Genomic DNA, 23,889 nt, shown 5'->3' with positions numbered 1-23,889 from the left:
AGCATTCTACTTAGTATCAGTTTTTAAGGAGATTATTAGCCTAGCCATTAAAATCATATGCAGCCTTCAACCCTATGTCAGATTATCTGTTCCAGTGCTCACTGAAGATACGTACAGCAGCAATAGAGGACTGTAGAGCGAAGCTCTACCTCTTTCTTTAATATGATGGAAAAATATTGCATTTGTATGCAAGAGATTTTATATAACGATGACAGTCACGTATCCTTTGTATGCTTATTGAAAGGTTTTGACCCTCTTCTGGATAACAGTCAATGGGATGCAATACCAAGCACAACATCTCTGCAATAACAGTGGTATGCAGTTTATGGCTTTCACATCTCAGGAAAACTAAAAAAAGATTAAAGAAATATTGAATTTCTTAAAATGAAAGAAACCAATGTTTTCCACAGCCCATGTCATAGAAGAAATAAGTTCAGATAACAATCACAACTTTGCCAGTCTCATGCTGAATCCTTGTCTTGCTTATAAATTAATATCCTGTATAGAAAAGAATATTTCTAGATAAGTAGTATGACTAGTCACTCCTCAGAAACAGTGAAATGTTTTCTAATCACAGAAGCATAAAACTACTTATTTAAAACAAAACAAAACCAACACCACACAAAAAAATACACCCACACCTACCATCACAGAAAGTCACTACTAGAAACGTTTTCTTGCTATTTTTGCTTTCAAAGAAATGCTACTCTATAAAAAAATAAAAGCATGGAACTCAAGAAAATCAACTCATGGACTCAAAAAAATCAAGTTGTCAAAGCAGCTTTTTCCTTACCAAGATGAACTCCTGAAATATACGCGTATCAGTACAATTCCATACTTAGTACAAGAACAACCATCAGCATTGAAGTCAGATAACCCAATACTTGTAGAATAAATATGTAATTTGTAACATCAGTAGTAGTTTTTTAACCATTTACCTGAGTAAAAATTAACCACCTCACACATTCAGCTTCCATTTTTTTCCAGTCCAGAGATAATCAGGGTCTATTTTGTCATCTGGCTTTAAATCTTTTATAAAACTTTATAATCATTTAGAAACTTACTGAGACACCAATGAAAAGGAAAGCTGGCACACAGGCATTGCCATCTCAACAAGCACTACACGTACTCCCTAAAGTTCTCTACTTAATTTATGTTGTCCCTCATCCTTCAGTCTCTGGAGATGCGAGCTACAAGTTTATTCCATATTCAAAGATGTATACCAGGGCACAGGAGGTGCTAGTCCACGACTAAAACACTAACATTACTGGACAAAATAACTTGTGCTTTTAAGCTTCACAGAATCACACTGGATTTTGCTTTCTTTCTCTCATACAGGAGAGAATCATTTAGATTCAAAAAGAAGGTAAAACAGAAAACAGCTGCATTAGTCTAAAGAACCCAACATATTTAGAGGATAAATTAACAGACTCTAACCTGACATGGGTAGAAGCAGACAAGAGAAGGGAAGAGTTGTACAGTAATCTTGTCTTATGAATCACTATGGAGATTTTTTTTTCTAAAAGTCTTACAAGTAACAAACAAAGACAAGTTCTGATTGTCTTTCTAATTTTTCCACAGAACATGAGATTTGCATGTAAAATGAACAATTACATAAATTGGATCCAACTACTTAATATGGTACTATGACCCCCACTGCACCATCCTTCAAGTAGTAGGTCTCCACTGCAGGAGCTTACCATAGAGGAACAACTATGTTTCCACTGATTTCTTTCTTTAGGACCCAGTTATCAGAGGAGATCAAAGTCCTAACTTCTATATCTCTAATAATATCACACCCAACCCTCCCTATATATAATACTATGCAATGATTGTCACTGCTAAGATTCCCAAAATACAGGAAATAAAAAAACTTAGAAAAATTAACAAATGGAACAGTATGTCATTAAAAAAAAAAAGATAGTATACTAAAGATTTAATCCTTCAAGATGTTCAGCTTCTCAAATGAATATTAAGCTAACACATTAGCTTTAGCGCACAAAGAATATACACACAGCATAAACAAATGTATAAATTTCAGTTGTTAGACAGACAGAGATGACTTTTTTCCTCCAACTTAAATAGGACTATTATTAAATCAAACTACTTTATTTGACAGACTCAAGAAGGTTTACTGGAATTTTAGTACTGCCAGTTGTCTATAGAACAAAATATTCTCACCTGCAACTTCTCTAGTCTGAAATGAGCTTTTACTCAAAATCTATATGAGACAAGGCTTTTCTTAGGTATTAACAGAAGGTCAGAAAAGCTGTCTTCAAGACCAGCTTGAAGGTAAAACATTTCATTGATGTAAAATATTCCATTCTGACACAATGACTGCTTTTCCAGATTACTTTTTAGTGGTAGCCTTGAAAACACATTCTAAAGATCAGCTCAAACGTCCTAGAGCATAACGCAAATCTGTTTTATTGCAGCTCAGTGCCTTTTAACAGCTTACCTGCAACCCTCAGCAAATTTGCAAGTCCCAGGAGCTTAGCAGACTGCTTATAGTTTGTTGACAACTGAGAAAGACAGTCCTTGATGAGACTGAGTCGATCTGAACACAAACGCACTGTTGGAAGAAGAACCAGTGTTAAAGACTGTATAAATGAATCTCACTGCCGTATTTCTTGTTCAACAGTGCAGACAAAGAAAGAGAGCTTGGAAGTATATCTATAAACAGAAAGTTAAATAACAGTAGAACATATTTAGCCACAATCACAGACATCTTACCACACATCACCTGAATTTATTTATTTATTTTAATTATTTTAAGGTACGTGTCTGTAAGCTGTTTGGAGGGACCCTTTATTTTACTCATGCAACACTCACAAAATAACGAATTATTTGCCATTCACATTTTTGCACGTGATTCAAGGAATCACATAAAGAATAAAAATATGCAGTACCTTGCAATGGTAAAATTTTCACACCAAATTCTTCAAGGTAGCCAAGAGCACGAATGAGATCTAGCTCCTCCTGAATAGCACTTGGACAGTCTACAATAAGTTGCAGACAGGACCTAGGTAGGAAGGAAACAAATTTTTGTAAAAGCAGTTGAATAAATTCAAAGTCTAAATTTCTGGAAAGAGATAACCTCTGCATTCTTGAGTAGAAAAGAGTAACTTGCTGTGCTTATGAAATGTCAAAATACTTGCTGGTCCTGCACATTATAAATATTTGGCACTATGTTATGGCCAATTAAACATTTTAAACAAATTCTACTCTTGGATAGCGATACTCTTTTTCACCTATTTGTAATAAGAACAATACCTAAATCCTCTTGAATCTAGAGTCGTAACAGATTTAATGAATGAAAGACATTTGAGACATATGTATTTACATATGTAGTTACTTAGGGAAATATTTCATAACCATTACTGGGTTTCAGCTTTGTCATATCCTAGAAGATAAAAGTAAAATGTTGATTGGAAGCGAAATTTAAGGTCCTTTGTCACAAATTCAGCTTTCTCAGCTAGATTCAGAAAATGATAACAAAGCTGATAAAAATAAATATACAACATTATTCTGAAGATGAATGACTGTATGCAATTATTATTACTATGTAACTTTAAATAAAACTTCAAATAAAATATGCATGTATTTTATGAATATTATATGGACATAATCATCTTTTATTTAAAACTTTCACTGGTATACTATGTTCATATGTAGTTCTTAGTAATACATGTTTAAGAAAAAATGGTTTGCAACAAAAATGTATAAATAGAGCTAGCATTATATAATTGATACTGTGAAAGTGAATGCCTTCCAACTTTGACCTAAGGCAATAATGCCTTTACTAATGTGCGTGCATGTGCTCACGTGTGTCCATTTGGGATGGGAGAGAGCACAAGCTGTGAATGAATAGGAAAAAATGCATTTTCTGTCACTTCCTGATTATGTTATATAGAACATAACCCTCTAACTCAAGGTAAACAGCAAAAACATTCTTTTAAATCTTAATGGAAAATACATGATTGGTCAATCTATAAAGCAATGTTCTACTGAGGAAAACTTCCTAATGTGAAAAAGGATAACTAGTTACAAACTATTTGACTGCCTTACTTGGTTAAAGGCTGGTTTGCTGAAGATCTCCCCAAAATGTGCTAACACGCATACATAAATATCATTGAAGGTCAAGAAGATGAATTTATATCTTGAGGGGAAGAAAAATACTTTAATCTCTCTTGCAATTACTAGGTTAAATGTACTTACGTCAAAGGGAAAGTAGTATTTAAAAGACACATCTACCTTAGTAAATAAAATATAAATATTTTTGTTTGGTTACGTGTTTGTATGTTTTAAATAAGTGCCTCACGAAAAAAGTGAAACTCATTTGGATTAACGTGAAACAACAAGAACAATGAAAAGGCAAATTTCTAGAATAAAAGGAAAAGGCTATCAATATTAAGACATACCTTTATTTAAAATATTTAGGATAAGCCAAGGCATCAACCTTTGACACAGGTAATATTTGACCATTTTACCTATTTGCATTCACATTGCTAAATACTTCCATATCTAAATTAACACAAGAATGAACACCCACACTGCAACCTCTACATGTAAAACTACAAGCACTGCGGTCTCTTCATAGAAAGCTCTGTGCCTGAATTCCTTTCTAAAGAACTGTTTGGATTATTTCTTGATCACAGAATCATAAAATCTTTCAGGTTGGAAAAGACCATCTAAGAAGATCTAAAAGATCACCTAGTCCAACCTCTGGCCTATTCCAATGCCGCACAACCCTTTCAGTAAAGAAATTTCTCCTAATATCCAACCTACACCTCCCCTGGTGCAACTTGAAGCCATTTCACCTTGTCTTATCACTTGGTGCTTGGGAGAACAGCCCTATCCCTACCTTGTTATAACTTCCTTTAGGGTAATTGTAAAGTACAGTAAGGTCTCCCCAGAGCCTTCTCTTCTCCAAGCTAAACAACCCCAGCTCCTTCTGCCTCTTCTTGTAAGACTTGTTTTCTAGAACCTTCACCAACTTCATACGCCCTTCTCTGGCCACAGTCCAGCACCTCAATGTCCTTCTCGTAGTGAGGGGCCCAAAATTGAATAAAGTATTCAAGGTGCAGCCTCACCAGAGCCAAGTACAGAGGGACAATCACTTCCCTAGCCCTGCTGGCCATGCTATTTCTGATACAAGCTGTTAGACTTCTTGGCCCCGTGAGCACACTGCTGGCTCATATTCATCTGGCAATTGACCAATACCAATGTAACACAGAAATACACATAGCCTCAGAGGAAGTCTCAGAATAGGGGAAGACCAATATAAAAGAAATTAAAGAATCCACAAAATGCAATTTTCCATTGCGGTAGCAACTGGCGGCCACAACTGCAGTTCAATGCTGTCACATGGAAAAGGTTCCAATGACACACACAATTTTTATCCTCGGTGAGACCTGCATGTTTCTTCTTCAACCTGAATTCTGTAACGATCATTCCAGCAACCAAGGGACAGAAATGGTGTGCACACACAAAGCAAGGTGTGTGTGTGGGGGGAGAATCTTACAGAAGCCAAAGACACTGTTTCCATTTACCACATAATTTTACACAAAGAGAAATAGATCCATGTAAGATTCACAACATATTTCAGAGAAAAGAAGTGTCAAGTTTCAATTGAAAGACAAGTACGTATTTACATATATGATAACTGTAAATATACCTGGCCAAATCCATACAGCTATCAGTCAGACTGGTTGAAGAATTGAAATATTCTCTGCCAGCGGCCAGAACTAGTTCAATACTTCTCATGTAGCTGACTCTGTACTGTGGTTTCCCTTTTGATGAATCTGGTTGATCCACTGACCAAATACTGCAATGCATCATTTGCCCAGCCAGATGGATATTGTCTATACTGCTTGAGCACAAAAGACTTTCTGTGAATATCTAAAAGGAAGAATGGTAATTTAATAATCTGTAGCAACAACTTCAAGTAAGCATATTTTCATTGTATGGAACCAACCCCTTTGAATAAAAGCATCTTTGAAGCCCAAAGAATACATTCAGTCCAAGCAGAAAATAAACGGTGTGAATATTCTCCTTGGTAGAAGTTATGTTTTTTAAGTAAAGCTAAAAATAACTATTATCTAGTTAGTTCTACTTCCTGCAGGAAAAAAAAAAAAAAGAAAAAAGCTTATTAACTGCCTATTTACAGTATGAGTTCAGAAAATATGAGATCAGAAATTTACACCTATGTTCTGAGGTGTTAATGGGATGCAAGTAGCTGAAAAGGCAGTTCAGTATTAGGACACTGAAAACATACAAGAACAAATCCTATACTCCAGAAGAAACTCAAAGTATTTAGAACTGAGTATATAACTTGTCTTTAATTTTGAATCAAGACTATCTTCAAATAATATATATATTAATACACTGCTATATCTGCCACAAAACATTTAATTTTATGTCAAAGTTTTGCCCACTGTAAGAGGCTCAATCTCAGTTCCTTATGATTTTTATTTTTTTTAAAAAACATGCTCGATATAGTTCTAATGAATAGCAACATATGTACTTAGTCATTTCAGAAAATACTGCAGCTGCAACAATATGGCCTTTGCCAAAGGTTTTTAATTTCCTAACAAATTAAAGTATTTCTTCGCTATGATGAACATCGCCAAGCCATCTCATGCTCTACATTTGAACACCAAAGGAACATAGTTCAGTGCTTTATAAATATTATAAAATTTGGATCACCTTCCATTTAATCCTCAAGGAACAGTGAAAGATGCAAAGTAATTATTAAAATTTCAAATCTTGGAAATTAAAATTGCCAGAGAGAGAAATGGCTTATTTAATCTAGTGTTAGATTCCCCAACACTTTTTACAAGTTATTTCCCTAGCAATTCAACATGCAGATGAATGATCTAAATACAAGTCATCGAGAGTTGATCCTCCTTCTTCCTTAACATTCACATACATACAACAATTTACCTCAAGACTTTTAGATATTAAATTCTTCTTCAAGAGGACAGCGCTCATTCTGCATACAAGTAAAATATAATAATCATCATGCTAACAGATGCCAATACAAACTTCAATGTGATAGCAAACCCTTACTGCCCAATCAATTTGCCCAATCAAAACTCCATTTTGAAGTTATCAAAGTATAATAGCATATAACATTACATTTCAAAGCATTTTCAATATCCTAGATAATTTTTGAGAAAACTTTCATTGTCCTTTTTTTAATCATATGGTCCAGAGGTTAAAAAAATTATTTAAAAATTACATTAAGATCATGGCAAAGGAAAAGCTAATATTTTCACTTTCAGTGTGCTGTAATACTCTATTTTTTAATGCACTTTAAAATTCTAAGTACACTAAGCCTTAGCCTATCACAAAACCATGAACGTCAAATACATCGCAGATCTTTGTACAACTTCAAAGTTCAAACTGCAGAGAAAGAGTCAAATTTTATGTATAGGTTAAACCCCGTTTGCTTTTTTCCTTCATTATTTCTTTCTAATTTGCTTCAAAAACTCTTCCCAAGGGCTAATCAGATTGGCAGCAATAAGCAATTAAATCTGAAAACTGTAATAAAAAAAACTTGTATTAAACTTAAAAGATGCCAAGATTTAAACAGATTTTAGTGGGTATGGAACTGCTTCTGTAATAAACCAGTACAGTGAAGCGAAAATGGAAATAAACGGTACATTCCATAGAAAATTCTACATCAGTCTAATAGCTCTCGTCCTTTGCAAACAACAACGACATAGTTTTGGGGTTTATGTACATGGCAGCTTTGTGGGTTTGTGTTTTGTTGTGTTTTGCTGTGTTTTTTTTTTTTTTTTCTTTCCCCTTAAAGAAATTAGATTTCCCTTCTCATGGTATTTTACTTCAATTGCATAGAGTAAAGAGCCCAAAACTATACATGGGTCTTGGGTGATATTAACAAACTAGAACTTTGTGTTTAAGAAATGATTACTTGAAAATAACGTTTAGCTAAAGACTGCTTACTTTCCATTAAAGTATTTGTAAACACATCTGTAAATGACATTACGAAGGTTCAAGAAGTTGACACAATTTAGAAAACAGAAACAATTCTAGTAAAAGATATTTTATAGGATATTTATTAGACGAGCTTTTGATTAAATATATTAACACAGGAAGTTTGCGCTGACTAAAAATACCATAAAAAACAGTAGACAAACAAGTAATAACACATGAAAATGTATTTACATTTGTAAGCAACAATATGAAATGAGAATTTGTAGCTTACTTGGGACATAAATCAATAAGAAAATATAAAACTCACCTCATAGCAAGTATCTGATTGTAAGCATGTGTATACTTTCTGCTGCATGTCTAACATATCCTGGAGCAATTCTTTCCATTGTGTCTCACTGACTGATGGTTGCCTACAAACATTTTCAAAATTAAATATTCTGTTTCTCAATAAACGTAAAGAAAAGCAGTAGACAATACTACAATTTCAGCACAAAATAGATGCTTTCTCAAAAGCTATTTCAATCCTTAATTGAACTTTTAACTAAAAATGATTTATGAAGACTGAAGACTTTTAATAATAATTACAGTTTAAACAATGTATGTGGGTTAAGATTGTTTGACAATAATCTAGTAACCAAACTGTTTTTGCTGTTCTGTGGAGTAAGATAGGGATCTTTAGAAATCCTTATCAAAATCCCCCAGTTAGTTTTGGTAACTTCCAACAGACATCAGAAAGCTCGAAGTGCTATCTTCCTGCTGACTCAACAGCAACAGGGTAAAAAGAAGTTTGAAACATCAACTGACGATCACTGAAGTGCTGTTTACTGTAGGCCAACTCAAAGGACTAACCGACTTTGTGCAATTGTAGGACAACAGCACTGCAGTTGTTTTTCCTAAAATTATAATAGTATTCAGCTTCTTGACCCTCTGGAATCATGGGTCTTCGTTAAACACAATATTTCCTATAAAATTTCCTGTGTACCATCAAAACTTTTACTAATAAAAACACTGTGAAGGTTTTTGGACATTACCTTAAGATTGAAAAATCAGTGTTTTAAGCTACACAAACTATTTCAGCTAGTAGTGATTTTCTCAAGTGATATTAGCTTTCACTTTTACAAAGCAAAGTGTCTCTACAAGGAAGTAGAAATATCAACATTTTTCCTACAGAGGCAATGACTTGATCTTTCTAAAAAAAAGATTTCTAAAAGTCTTAAAAAGCTTTCAACATGCCCAAGCTAAGTACTACCCTATCACCACCAATAAAACATTGTGCATGTTCAAGCAGGAAAAAAAACACTGATGGCTGTTTTAACCAGGATTCATTCTTTTTATCTGTTTATGCCAAGAGCTGTGTAATAATTTATGCACACTTAGAAGACCAGTTAAATAGGGTAGTTCTTATACAGAAAAATGTAAAAATTATACTGAAAATAAGAGGTATAATCAATACATAAAAGCAATAAATTACCCTGTTACAACAGCTCCTGAGAAAGCAAAACAAAAAAAATTACAAATCCTACACTTTCCATAAAATTAAATAGGTCTTTAAGAACATCATTTACAACACGTTAACTTTACTGTCCATCATTTTGCTGTGTTTTGCAGCAGCCAGCAAGCCTTTTAGGCTTGTTTACTTGAACACAAACACACTGAAACAAGTCTGAAGCAAAACAGAGATTTTCATATGTGGAAAATGCAGCAAAAACACTAATCATGTTAATCACCAGTTTAACAAATGTGTTTTATGTACTCTGTGTTCAATTTAAACAGCACAGTTCCCTATCATAAAAAAAAAAAAACAGTTAGGTACACTCCCTGAAATTAAGTACTGTTCCCCTTACTGTCATCCCCCTTTATCTCCAGTTCCCCTTTGAATACTAACTTGCGACCTGTGTGCCTTGTCAGCCTAATCATCAGTTTCCGTGCCTCCTCGGCATTGTCTTTTGTGTCTTTCACAAAGGAAACAGGTTTCTGAAGTCCATGCTTCTCCAACAGCTCTGACACACTGCAAATAAATGGTAAATATTTTTCATTTCTGTACAGCTGCACAACTACCTCTGCTGCTGCAGTCTTATAGGTGTTATCAAACAATGCATTGCAAATGCAAACAAACAGCGTAAAGTCTGATTAGCCACACTAACAGTATTTACTTAAAAAAACCTGCAGCGCTAATGCACAACACAATGTGATGAAATATCTTCACAGTTTTCATTTTTTCACCAAAGTATTACAGTACGTCACAATAAAAAAAAAATTCCCCAGATATTTTAGAAATAACCTTCCTACCCCTCCAGAAAAACTTATTCCAAGCAAACTGTTTGTGTATTTTTATAATATTCAAAAAGCAAAAACCACTCAAAAGTTTAAAGTTCTGAATATAAACATCTTACAGATGACCATGTTGACATCTCTAAAAACGAAATAAATATTCTTGCTGCCTTTTTTTTTTGCCGTAATAAGGTTTTTGGCTATACCCAGTGACATATTTAAGAATACATTACGTTGGCAAAATCAAATACCTCAGAATTTGTTCCAGTTCATCTACCGCATCATGAAGAGTGTTAGTTATATCTGTTTCAGGCCTGCAAAGATATACAAGAAAAAAAAAAAAAGATTTCAGTATCTTCATGTCTATGTAAAAAGAATATACCAAAATAAGCAGTACAAAGTTTGAAATATTCCTTGATGAGAATCAAATACACATCTTTGCTTGAAAAGATTAAAACTGATGGCTTCTTACTAGAAGGATAACTAAAATTGAAAGAGTCCCTCAGTCCCCAAAAATAACATCCTTAGACTTTTCACAGAATCTCCACTTCCTACATGTCAAAGAAACTGGGAGAATACCCTGTATGTCCTCATACGTTCATTTCCTCGACAATTACCTGTCTTTCATACAGGTCTTCCATATGACAACCTTTCTCACATGCTGATAAGTAGCAATATGACTGTAAGTGCAAGACATCACTAATTGTAACAAGACCAACAAGACTAGCAAGACAACATTATCATTTGGTCTCAATTCACCAAAATACAAAAGCCTAAAGAACTAATACACAAGGAGCTTTGGTCTGCACTGCTTTAAATCATGTATTGTTACATTATTTACTAGTAGACATACAGAGCACACACGCATATGTATATACATATGGCCAATATAATTCAGATAGGAAAAGAATATTCTAGTAAAATTACATACCCTCTGAGGATGTAGCAATTATTATTAAAGTATTACTTCACAACAACATTTAATATCTAAAATATTTACAAATAACTAGCTGAAAATGCTTACCCATATCCTCTTTGTGGAAGGCATTCCAAAATATCGTAACAGAGAGCAAGCTGGTCATCTCGTTCACAACTATAAATACATTCCAATGCTGTAATCATAAGGTGGTCTTGCTCAGGTATAATTTTTTGCTGACACTAACAGGAAAAGAAAGCATTCCACTGTATGTAATTTTTTGTTTCTAATTAAGCAGTTGAGTTTCTTCTGAATATAGAAAATACCTACTCTAAGTAAATAAATCATCTCCTGGTTGTAATCAGTAAGTCCTAGACAACAACTTAGTGAAGTTCCTTTTGAAGTTACACGATCTAAAACATAACCCAGCTAGTCTCCTACAGTGCAGACATCTGAAATAACACTGGTCCTTCGTTATTTCATTATACGCTACTTGAATCTAAGAGGTAGAGAGGGTACAGGTCAGAAGAAGGGAACTGCTGCGAACGTTTGTCAGATCTGTTTAACATGTACAATAGCAGCAACATATAAAAGAGACGTGTTTTTCCTTCACTGGTTGATTTCTGTCCAGACACTTAGAATGTTCAAAAGTATGTAAAAATATATGGTATATGCACTAAAATAATTATTTAAATTGTACAAGCAGCTTGAAACGATGACACCGTAACTTCCACCCTTGCTCACTCAACTGTTCTCTGTGGCTCCCACTGTATTCTTTGCATTTGTTGGGGAAAGAGAAAAGGGGTTGCAGGGGGAAACCATCTGAAATCTACTGCTAGTAAAATTCATTAGGAAAAAAATCTTAGTAAAAACATAAAACTCTCTCATACCCAATTTTTAAGAAATGCTTAGGCCAAAAATTATTTTAAACATCACCAGGAAATTACTTCAAGAGCCTTTACAATAACTTTTAGCTCTAGTAGGTCAAAAGAGTAATTACATTAGCTTGACAGTCTCATCAAGGACACTTTTGATTAATGCTTTCTAAAACGCAACAAATGTTGAGTCCAAAAAGAGGAGAAAGATCATCTCTATGCTCTATCTCCTCTAGAAAATGTACTAATCCTAGTTTTGAGTTCACCTCTTCAGTACAAGAATTTCCCAAGAAACCAGTAAAGTCATCAGGATTCTATACTTACAGCAGGTTTTGAACTCTGAAAAATCTTCAGAGGCAGAGTCAGGTCTTCCTTTGCTAATGTTACTAAATATTCTTTAAAGAGTGAATTTGCCAGACCAGGGGACTGATTTTCACAGCGGTGGAGAAAAGGGATCATCCACTGATAAACATTCTTCACATATTTTTCATCAGAGGACTGTAAAGCACAATGAGTTACAGAGATCGGAAAAAAGAACAAAGTCAGTTTTGTTTCCCAAAACAAATGAACAAAAAAAACACAGAACATTTTGGTCAACAAAACTGAAACAGGATCTCCACCTATCACAAAATACAGCTGAAGCCTGACCTTCGCCACTGCTGCACAGGGCACTGCATCATGAAGTACTGAAACAATTCATCATCTTACTGATACCAATGGTGTGGGAAGACCAAGCTGTTCATGAGTAAAGCCCATTAGCTGACAAATACCAAGCTCTCCTCCTTTTCCTACAGTTTCAGGACGAATGGAAGACTGGCTTGCATCCCCATCAAACTAGTATTACTTTCAGTATTTAAGAATAGCTACATGAGCTCCTCTAGAGCTTTATTCTTTATTTATTCTCTTATATCTTATTCTCTTATTCTATTCTTTAACTATTTCAGACCCCTGTTCTATTTGTAGGTATTTTCCAGCCTTTCCAAAAAGATGCAACTTCACCTATTCTGAAATGCCATGCACAGGCTGAATACACAGATGAAAACCACACGTGCTGCAGAGGCAAATATTAAGGATTTTTTGCCAACATTTACAGATACCAAAAAACATCCAAAGAAAACATTTAATGCATATCTCCAGCATCACTGACAGCTACATTGAAGATCCTATAGAAAGGGACAATGAAAAAGCAATTCACAGCTTTAACAAGCTTTAACTTTCATTAGATTTATTAATGTTTGATCCTGTGCCTAGGATAGAGGAACAGGTTTTTAAGAAAACTAAACCATTGACACTTTTTTTTTTAAAGAAAATGAACAAAAAAAACACTAAGTGTTAGATTCGTGTTGAATTAAAGGTGGAGGTTCATTAGAAAAATGTCAGCCCCTAGCACTCTCTTTAAACACATGGGATTCTAGAGTAACTTGAACTACTGGAAATCAAGGTATACTGAGTGATCTGTACAAAATACTTACGTTTTTCATCAACAGTCTCAGCTTTTCAATGTCCTTCATCTCTACTAGTTCCTTTAAAGTTAAAGTTCGATCACCATCAGTCTCATAAACTACTGTCTCAAGTGTGATCAGATTGTCACAAAGCACCTGCAGACCAGGGATATTCCTCTCCATGCCAAGACGAACAAGGGACAGAGCACAGTCCACCTGAAAAATAATTAAAAAAAAACCCTGCTGTGCAACTGTTTGCCAAAAAACAGCTTCAAAAGTCCAGGCTGTGTCCTGTTTGTGTAACTATCTCCTTTCCTTGTTCCCCTTGCTCAATAGGGGATTCTATATTCCTAGAAGTTTTTGTTGCCTATTTCGATATGGATTGCTGTTCTCAGCTTTATAAAGACCAAATAAAATGCTTACCCTTGGTGGATGATGCTATTATAAGCCTTTTGGCCCAGGTGTGCCCTACAGATGCACATAAACTAGAAAAATACCTTTTTTGATTCCTTCAGTAGGTCATACAGAAATAGGGCATAGGACACCTCATCTCTCTCCATGCATTATAAAGGATTGCTTGAAACTAAATTTATCAGTTAACTGTCTGAAGTTATGCGTGTATCTGTGCGTAATGTGACTTTTCTAGCTGTCCATGAATTACTGACTTTAATTAGTGCACTTCATTCCACAGAATATAATCAGTCAGTGACTGAAGATACCTTTATGTGAAAGATTCTGCTTTGATTTCTAAGAACGCAATATTGACTGTACGTATCCAGCGAGGCAGACATAAGTCTGGAACAGTAGAGCACAATCTCATTTATGTTATTAATTTAATTGATCCTTGGAAGTTGCTTTTATTTCCATAGCTACTGATAGGCTGTTAATCACAGGGAATTAAGATTAAAGATGCCTGAAAAACTGCAAACTTGAAAAATAAAAGAACTAGACCAGAACTAACCTATATTGATACTTCCATCCAACCTTCTTTTCATGCAGCTAGATGGGCTTGAGAAGCAATAAAATAACAGAGCACATGAGCTCTATTTGAACTGCTTATCTTTACCACACAGAACTTCACACATTTTTAAAAATGAAGAAAATAATAATGCAGAAATAAGCTGCCTGATAGTTCCACAACCATACAATAAACCTGCCAAGAAGCAATTGTGACAGTACTACATAGAATCATAGAATGGTTTGGGTTGGAAGGGACCTTAAACATCACCTAGTTCCAATCACCCTAGCATAGGCAGGGACACTTCCCACTAGACCAGGTTGCTCAAAGCCCCATCCAACCTGGCCTTGAACACTTCCAGGGATGTGGCATCCACAGCTTCTCTGGGCAACCTGTGCCAGTGCCTCACTACCCTCATAGTGAAGAATTTTAACGTTTAACCTAAATCTACAGTTTTTTTCAGTTTAAAATGATTATCCCTTGTCCTATTACTATACCCCCAATAGAGTCCCTCCCCAGGTTTCCTGTAGCCCCCTTTAGGTACTGGAAGGCTGCTGTAAGGTCTCCCTGGAGCCTTCTCTTCTCCAGGCTGAACCACCCCAATTCTCCTCAGCCTGTCTTCATAGGAGAGATGCTCCAGACTCTTGATCATCCTCATGGCCCTCCTATGGACTCGTTCTAGTATGTCCACATCCTTCTTGTGCTGGGTGCCTCAGAGCCAAACACTCTAGGTAGAGTCTCACAAGAACAGAGTAGAAGGGGAGAATCACATCCCTCGATCTGCTGGCCATGCTGCTTTTGATGCAGCTCAGGATGCAGTTGTCTTTCTGGGCTGGAACTGCACATTGCTGGCTCATGTTGAGCGTCTTGTCAACCAACACCCCCAGGTCCTTCTCAGGGCTGCTCTCAGTAATTAGCATTTGGCAGTGACATTTCTGAATGCCACATATTGTTATACGACCTAATACTATGTGACACCATAAACCATGTTTCCTGATACACATTCACAACATTCCCTCCCTTTACTTAATTGCAAACACAAGACGCAATGGTAAGCAGATTGCTTTGACTACAAGTGTTGTCTGCTATGGTAAGTCAAGTGAAAAGAAATCTACAGGCTTCTTGTTCATTCCTATGGATTAATTATTTACCTGACTGAACTTCAGAGCGATCACGAGTATCCTAAAGTACTTGGGAAAAAGCATCCCATTAATACCCATTAAGATAGGCTTCTACTGAAGAATACTGATCAGCCTGAAACAGCCATCATCATTTCCTCGCTGCTATTCTCACCTGCATGGAATATTTTTCAATTTCCTGTGCTCTGCTCAAATACCAATCAGTCACAAGCTCTACCGAAAGTTCAGTAGTCCTGTACTTCAGTAACTCTGGTTGTGTTTCATAGAGAAATTCGCCTTCATCTTGTAAAGTTGGTTCAACAATCATCCTTAAAAAAAAAAAAAAAGTATGTTTAAGTATAAGCATACGTTTACTTATATTTTTTCACATTAGTCTTCTTCGTAAAACTTTAGGTCATTCTGAAGAACAGTCCAAATCAACCCATCACTGCACCAATAATTTGAGGGGACTCAAAATGCCAATCCCAGTATTTATTTTTATCAGCAAAGTAACTAACTGGACATACCAAACGTAAGACGGATCACAAAAGGTAGATTCCTCTCTACTAAAGACACAGGTATGCCTAATTCGTGCTTTCCATCTGTTATTCCCACAAAAAGGCAGTTACATGATCCATTAATGCTGCTATGATAATGTTATGGTCTACAACTTCCAGTAAGATACTTTTCACAAAATCACAGTGAATGTAACAGTGTAATGTGAAAGACTGCTTGGTCTTCCAATCTCATTAAGAAACCTCAAAACACAAACTACTGTGCACGAAAGTGAGAAATTAGTCTTACTATTTACTGCATTTTAACTTGCCTGCATTCTGTTTTTTCACACCAGTCTTCTTCACGATGTTTCTGTTCATTCCAAGGAACAATTTTCAATGCTCCCTGCTTGTAACTGGTATAACAGAGAATGGAATGCAAATTTATAAAAAAAAAAGAATGAAAAAAAGTGATGACATTCAATTAATGGAATACAAAGCACATGCAAGTATTTCAGTGAATTCATGATAAGCATGTCATTCAATTACAGTGCCCGTTCCTTAAATTTATCACTTCTTAATGCAGCTATACAAGTACAATTTCACCTGTAGGATATTATCTGTACAAACATATTCTACCTATACCATTTAAGGTACACTAAAAAATTCAGTATCATCTTCTCACTGATCATGTCTTTAAAAGAAGAAAGTCACTACAAAAGAATCTTTACCACTTCATGGTTAGTATCCTGACTTCATACACTACCACAGAAGACTGAATGTGAAAACCTACAATCTTCACAGTTTAAAAAAAAAGTAATTTTCCAAATTTTAACACAAATCCTCGTATTGAACCAAAACAAGATATGCCCTGCTGTACTGATCTTCTCAATTAAGTTTAACATGGTTTTCTGACTACTAACACCCGCAGTCAAACATTTTCTACATACTGAGGTTGAAGAAAAAAGTCCATTTGAGATAGAGATTAAGAACAACACAAGTTATTACTAGAACGATTAGTTATGGCTTGCTATTGTAGGCTAGTTGTTTAAGCAGCATGAAACCTGAGAAAACCATGCTGAGACATGCGGAACATAAACTAAGGAGAAAGGGAAGAACCTTATAGGCTCCGGCACTTGTAGAAATAAGAAACAAACCACATACAAAGCAAAGGCATTAAAGTCTCAGCACACTGGAGTAATGAGCTATTTTAAATCTCATTCATTTTCTCCTGACCCTGATAATAGAAAGCAATAGTAATACTGCATGGACAATCCCTATTTACAAGTTAACTGATAGCCTTCTCTTCCATTGCAGAGCAGTGTAGTAATACAGTAGCTTAAAAAGAAAATTTTCCAATACACAAATCAATTTCACAACATAAGAATCAAAACAAAAAACTATAAACCAGTAACTCCATCTCAGTTAGCAAGTCACTAAATGCATATATAGGTGTTTAACAAAGCATCTAACTGCCCTTCCCTGTATACACAAGCATTTTTCCAAGGTCACCCATCCTTCCTTTCTCTACTTTATGCACAATAATATTCTGTGTTTTATCCGCTGTGATTCCAACCTTCCACGTGATACATGCAGTAGAAGTAGAGCAATAAATTGGCCTGCAGGCTGCTAAAGTGAAAAGAGAAGAGGTAAAAAGATGGAAAACAGCTAATTCTTCTGTCTTAGACATAGTAACATCTCCATTTCAACTCTAGCTCAGCCACGTGAAGTTGGACAAAGGCCTCCACAATTACGTTTTAAATCAGAAAAATGCATCGTATCAGAAAACATGCACATACTTCAGGTGTTTTTTAATGTCTTCAATAACAAATTTTGCTTTAATTAAATATTAATATTTAAAACAGGGTTCATAAACTAAATGAATAAGGCACACATGAGAACGTTATTATGGAAGGCACAGTTTGTAGAGAACAAGATCGCCTAAGCTGAAACATCAAAGAAAAGAAAAGCCAAAGTGTGATAACATTCCCTTCCAAAATATAAAATCAAGACTGTATGAGCAGGTCTTTCTATTGTAATCAATAATGCTCTCCTTTCCTATGTCCCATTAAACAGATAAGGAAATTGTACAAAATTTCACTGTCCAAGAGTACTACTTTTCATAAGCTCTGTAGTAACATTTTTCTGTCCACTTCCCAGTAGGTTTCAGAAGATGTTTCAGGCTGGATTGTGTTTTCTGTCTTAATATTAACACAGCTTATTAAGGCAGGGGGAAAGACAGCAGAAAACACACAAGAGTTGCATTTTAGAAGCCACTGAGAAGCTGTTTTGCAGCTTTCCCTGCAAAATTGTCATCTAAGGTCTAATACCAGCTATCCTTCAGCCATAGACAACTCTAACCCCAAGTATTACAACTACCCTTGCAAAACAACAAGAGGAGATTTCTGGACAGCAGCTCTGATTTCATGTTATAGCCAACCTTTTCTCCCAAACTTTGCTACATGTACTAATACTGTAACTGTTGTTCTGCCTCCAAGAATTGTAGTGCAAAGACTAAATTCAAAGACTAAATTGTAGTGCAAAGACAAAAATTCTGACTTTTTGAGGGCTAAGTATGCTGCTGCTATCCCTTAATATGAGATGTGAAGAAAAAAAATAGCAACTTGCTGAGGAAGATCTCACTCTATTACTATTCCCAGACTTTTCCCTTTGACAATTCCTCTGTTTCCCTTCGCCTTACCTCCAAAATCCATCAAGTGAGGAAGCAATGTACAATTCGGCCTCCCTACTGAAAAGGATGTGATACAGAAAAAGTGGTAAAGTGCAGAGACAAAATGAGTACTTGGTTTCACAAATAAAAAGTCTTAGAATAAAGCATCATAAAGTCTGTTATATGTCTAAAAAATACCTAGTTCAGGAATATTTGAGCCATATATTAAAGGTTCTTGAGAAACTTCTGGTAAATGTGGCAATGTGCTTGCCCATACCACTTTTTTTTTCCGTCCCCTTTCACATTGCCTATTGGCCATTTGCCTTCTAGCCAAATCTAGCAAGACCAACCTCATGTTTCGCCAAAGGGTTTTTGCAGGACTGAAACCTACAGTTGCCCATACACATCAATTCAAGAAGTTCTATAAGCTTACTTCAAAAGTTTTTCATAAAAGCTTATTCGGAGACTTCATCACAAAATACTGAAGAGTAGACTTTTTGATTTATATGAAAAAATCATCATGCAGTGCAATCTTGAATGGAAACTTTTATTCCATCTTTTTCCCCTTCTCACAGCAGAAAAAAGTTAAATACTTTGAGTCAGGTCTATGTAAAAGCAACCAAAAATTCTTTCAAAACTATTTTCTGTTCTGGCTTGATTTGCCATTTTAAAAGTATTCAGGTTCCATAGGAATACATTGAGAAAGTAATTTCAGATTTTTAGCATTCTCACCAAGAAGGAAACAGCAATCAGCACCTATGTTCTCTAAATGCGTAAAGAAAACAACATTTAAAAAATACGTAACTGTAAATTATCTTATCCTAGTAGAATTAAGCAATTATAAAAAGTCAGTTTTAACAGACATATTTCTTTCCAAGCTAAATTCACAAAGCACACACACACGGGGCTAACTGCTTATTTCAGTCACCTCCTCAACAATTCTAAAAAATTCTTAACGCCCTCCTGCCCCCTATTTGACTGCATTCACCCTTCCTTGCTTTCTCTCCTCATTCTGAAGAGTTTCGAAAATCTCATTGTAACACAAGGACTGAAATAAAGCAGTCTTGCCACTAGCAAAGGATAGATCAAGGTACTTAAGCATTTCACAAACTCAAAACAAAAATACAGCTCTTTGTGCTTTGTTTTTTTTTTTAATCTCAACATTTATCACAAGGCTTTTTCTTTACTGATTGTTATGTTTTAGCATAGATTCCCCTCTTCTCCTCCCCCCGCCCCCAAAAAAAAAAAACAAAAACCCTGTGTCAGTAACTACAACAACACATGCAGATAAGAGTAACAAAACTCTGGAACAGTAACTGCTATCAGTTGAGAAACAGTAAGTTTAGAAAGATTTCAGGCATTACAACACCACAGCATTCTGCAAACCCAAAAGCACTGAATGCAAATGAGACTGAGAGGAGGAAGAGATAGCAACGTGAGTGAGTATATACTAAGAGGCGGGGTTTCCATTTTTCTACCGTTATTTTGTTTACAATACAGATGCAGCAAACTCAGCACCACTGGAACACATCAGAACTACCGCACAGAATACATAAGCCTGTCTGGTCTGGAAGGAAATTCAGCATGCACAAGTAGCTTGCTGTATGGGGAATACACAGTCTGTGCTACTTCATCCAGCGTTCATCAGGCTCTCCCCCTATGCTATGCAATTTTACAGCTTTGCTCTAGAAACTGAAATTCCACAGAGGTCAAAGACTGTACTTAAAAACAGAGTGGGCACCTGAAATTCCAGATGCTGGAACAGTTCTCTATAGTCACTAAGGCAGGTGTCCTTTTCCAATTAAAAGAAATTTATCAGGTGCAACATACCTAACTCCACACAAAGATTACCTAGGAGTTTCTTTTTGTACAGCCTTTTTTCTTCTTCTCTCAGCAACTGTTTCTCCCATCCTTGCCTCCCCCGTCTATTTTTGGTTGTTTGTTTTTTTTTTTAACATTAGAGTAAATATGATTAGTGCTCAGTAAATTGACAAATTAGGGAGGTATTCAACTCTATTTCTGCAAAAAGAGCTGATTTTTCCTTTATTGCTCTTTCCACTCTATTGTTTGCATTGGGTTGCCAACTCTTCACATTCTTTGCTTTGATAAAAGAGGCCGATGCTATTGTAGCTTCTGTGCCTTACCAACTGCATTCATTCAAACCTGTAGATTATTTTTCTCTCCAAGGACAATTCTTTCTATTGCCAATGGCAACTTTGTGTTTGTTTGGTTAGTTGTTTTTTTTTTTCCCTTCTTCTTTCTTTCAAGCATTTCATTCAGGGGAACTGTCTGAGATTCTTTCAGCCGAGGATTTCATTTATTTTAGTTTTCCTTTGTAAAACTGGGCAAATTGAATCCAGACTGGAAAACAAACGTCAGTTCACCCCAACACACTTATGAAACAGTATCTTTTTGCTGAAAGACATATACATTTTTAAAAGAGTGGATTTTTTTCTTCAAAATATTTGGGGAGCAGATGAATCTTTGCCTTTTTTAAATTTATCTCTCATTGCCTGAAAAAAAAAAGAGAAAATACTAATTTTGTATTTGAAAGTTTGCATGTTACATACTGGAATAGAACATAATGCATTTAAATGAGACAACAAATACTGACTGATATTTTAAGAGAAAAGCTATATAGGAAAGATGCTGAACAGCAAAATAAGGTAGTATTTCCATCAAATGGTTTTGTTATCCACTCAAAAATTGTTTGAAGAATGTACTTGATTCTGATTTTATTAAATTTTATTTTTAAATAATCTCCAATATGTTTTGTGATAAGCAATATAAAATACTGAACCTTCAAATATTCTTTTACCCCTGATGACACTTGTACGCTTACCAGAATTAACAGCTTTCGTATTTTACTGTATGTATACTGTAAAGCAGTTTAGACTTCATATTAAAATTATTTCTATAATCCCACTATGTACAGATATGAAGGCATCAAAAGTAGGCTAAATAATACAGGATCTGCAAGGGAAATTTTATAAAGTACTCTTTTTCAGTTTAACCCAGAAACTCATTTGGCCAAAGTCTGTCTTCTCAGAAAGCAATCATAGAATCACAGAATATCCCATGTTGGAAGGGACCCACAAGGATCATCGAGTCCAACTCCAGGCTCCACACCGGACCACCCCAAAATCAGACCATGTTTCCGAGAATGTTGTCCAAACACTTCTTGAACTCCAGCAGGCTCAGTGCCGTGATCACTGCCCTGGGGAGCCTGTCCCAGTGCCCAACCACTCTCTGTCAAGAGCCTTCTAACACCCAGCCTGACCCTCCCCTGTCCCAGCTCCATGCTGTTCCCTCGGGTCCTGTCGCTGTCCCCAGAGAGCAGAGCTCAGTGCCTGCCCCTCCACTCCCCTTGTGACAGAGCTGCAGGCCGCCATGAGGCCTCCCCTCAGCCTCCTCTGCTATGGGCTGAACAAACCAAGGGCCCTCAGCTTCTCCTCTTACATCTTCCCCTCCAGACCCTCTGCCACCTTCACAGCTCTCCTTTGGACACTCTCTAATAGTTTTATGTCTTTCTTACATTGTGATGCCCTAAACTGCACACAGTACTGGAGGTGAGGCCGCACAAGCACAGAGAGGAGCAGGACAATCCCTTCCCTCAACCACCTGGCAGTGCTGTGCCTGATGAACCCCAGGGCACAGTTGGCCCTTCTAGCAGCCATGGCTCACTGTTGACTCTGATTCATCTTGCCATTGACCAAAGCCCTCAGATCTTTTTGTGGGGCTGCTCTCCAGTCTCTCATTCCCTAGTCTGCCCATAAATCCAGGTGCAGAATCTAGTATTTGCTCTTGTTAAATTTCATACATTCCTTGTCTTCAATGGGAAAATCAATTCCAGTTTCTGTTGCTCTGCAATTCTTATGGCTATGAAATTTTTATGATGTTATAATTATTCTAGAACTGCAGATGAAATACAGTAAGAAATGCATCCCAGATACATTCATTGTCTGAAACAGCTATGATATGTATGCATTTGTATTTTTCATACTGCATGAAGACATGGGGTACTTTAGTAATGAATTAGCAAACGCAACTACAGAATCGACTATGAGTATTTTTAGGTTTCCCATTACTCAACATATTACATGACACAAAAGCAGTAGGCAGAGAGAGAGGCATTTCATTTTCAGAGTATCCATATGATGTGAAAAATTAAGCAGCAGTGAAGCACAGCTAGTGCCTAAAACAAAGTGCCAAAAGCATCAAACATTTTGGGAAAGCTGATCCACATTAAATAGTGGAAAAGGTATCCCAGCAGCTTTTGGCTGCCACGGTTAGCTACACTTCACAATTCCTACCGTGCACGTTTCAGTGACAGGTCTTTTGAAGCAACTCTGCCACCAGAGAAAAACGTGCCATCTGATTTTGCATAAACAAATCAAATTACTTTTTAATGATTTGGTTATCCTCTTATACAATCTGGAAAGAGAAGAAACTTTTTCCTCCTAAAGCAACCTGGACCGAATAATCTAAAAATCAGAAATGTCAATCAACACTATTCAAACACACTTTAGAAGCTTGCTGTGTTTGGTTTTTTGGTGGTGGTGGTGGCAGTGGTGGTGTTTTTCCTTGATATATACAACTGAAATTGTGAGGCAACAGCTTTCACAAAATCAAAATGGGCTACTTTAAAGACACAGCTGAAGTCCCAGTCTGCCACCTCATAGTGAAAATACTTCTTTAGAACTGTATATTTATAAAGCGCGTAATAAATGTTTGTGGAAGAAATTTGATCATAAACTTTGTAAAAAAAAGGCTACAAACAAGACAAAAACAGCAATATAATTTCAGAGAATAACACAGAAGCCAAGTCGAGGTACAGTTCAGGAGTATGCATGCAAAACAGCATGCATCATGGCAGATGAAAGTAGGACAAGTTAGGCACAAACACACCAGAACGAAAAAGAAAATCCTGTTAAGTCTAGAAACAAACAGCCACAGTTCAGCCCACATCCTATAGAGTAAAGCATTAGAAAATTGCTTCTGGGCAACCCTGAGACTCTCTCCCAGCTGAACGTACCCAGCCACCCAGCCTTTAAGATCCCCAAACGTCTCGATGTCCCTCTTCTGAACTTGCTGCAGTTCACTGATTCTCTCTCCTGTACTGGGTGCCCAGTATCCTAGATGCAGCTGAACGAGTGCTGTAGTCTGACTGCTCCATCTCCTG

At 36.2% G+C, this 23,889-nt stretch overlaps 1 protein-coding gene across 2 annotated transcripts in view; it reads right to left on the bottom strand.

Moving 5' to 3' along the window:
• Nucleotides 1–23,889, bottom strand: part of NBAS (NBAS subunit of NRZ tethering complex) — a 187,950-nt gene that overhangs the window by 121,974 nt on the left and 42,087 nt on the right. For both annotated transcript variants that reach the window (XM_040551536.1, XM_040551538.1), the window contains exons 22-32: nucleotides 16,369–16,452; nucleotides 15,718–15,871; nucleotides 13,497–13,682; nucleotides 12,349–12,522; nucleotides 11,258–11,391; nucleotides 10,485–10,547; nucleotides 9,848–9,970; nucleotides 8,270–8,372; nucleotides 5,678–5,901; nucleotides 2,910–3,022; nucleotides 2,459–2,572 (exon numbers count right to left, since the gene is read on the bottom strand). In XM_040551536.1, the coding sequence (XP_040407470.1) occupies nucleotides 2,459–2,572; nucleotides 2,910–3,022; nucleotides 5,678–5,901; nucleotides 8,270–8,372; nucleotides 9,848–9,970; nucleotides 10,485–10,547; nucleotides 11,258–11,391; nucleotides 12,349–12,522; nucleotides 13,497–13,682; nucleotides 15,718–15,871; nucleotides 16,369–16,452 (1,472 nt within the window). The remainder of the gene's footprint in view (nucleotides 1–2,458; nucleotides 2,573–2,909; nucleotides 3,023–5,677; nucleotides 5,902–8,269; nucleotides 8,373–9,847; nucleotides 9,971–10,484; nucleotides 10,548–11,257; nucleotides 11,392–12,348; nucleotides 12,523–13,496; nucleotides 13,683–15,717; nucleotides 15,872–16,368; nucleotides 16,453–23,889) is intronic.

Source organism: Cygnus olor, chromosome 3 (genome assembly GCF_009769625.2).
Source record: "Cygnus olor isolate bCygOlo1 chromosome 3, bCygOlo1.pri.v2, whole genome shotgun sequence".
Taxonomy (NCBI): Eukaryota; Metazoa; Chordata; class Aves; order Anseriformes; family Anatidae; genus Cygnus; species Cygnus olor.
Note: the sequence above shows the minus strand (reverse complement) of the source record. Positions and strands in the feature narration are given on the sequence as shown.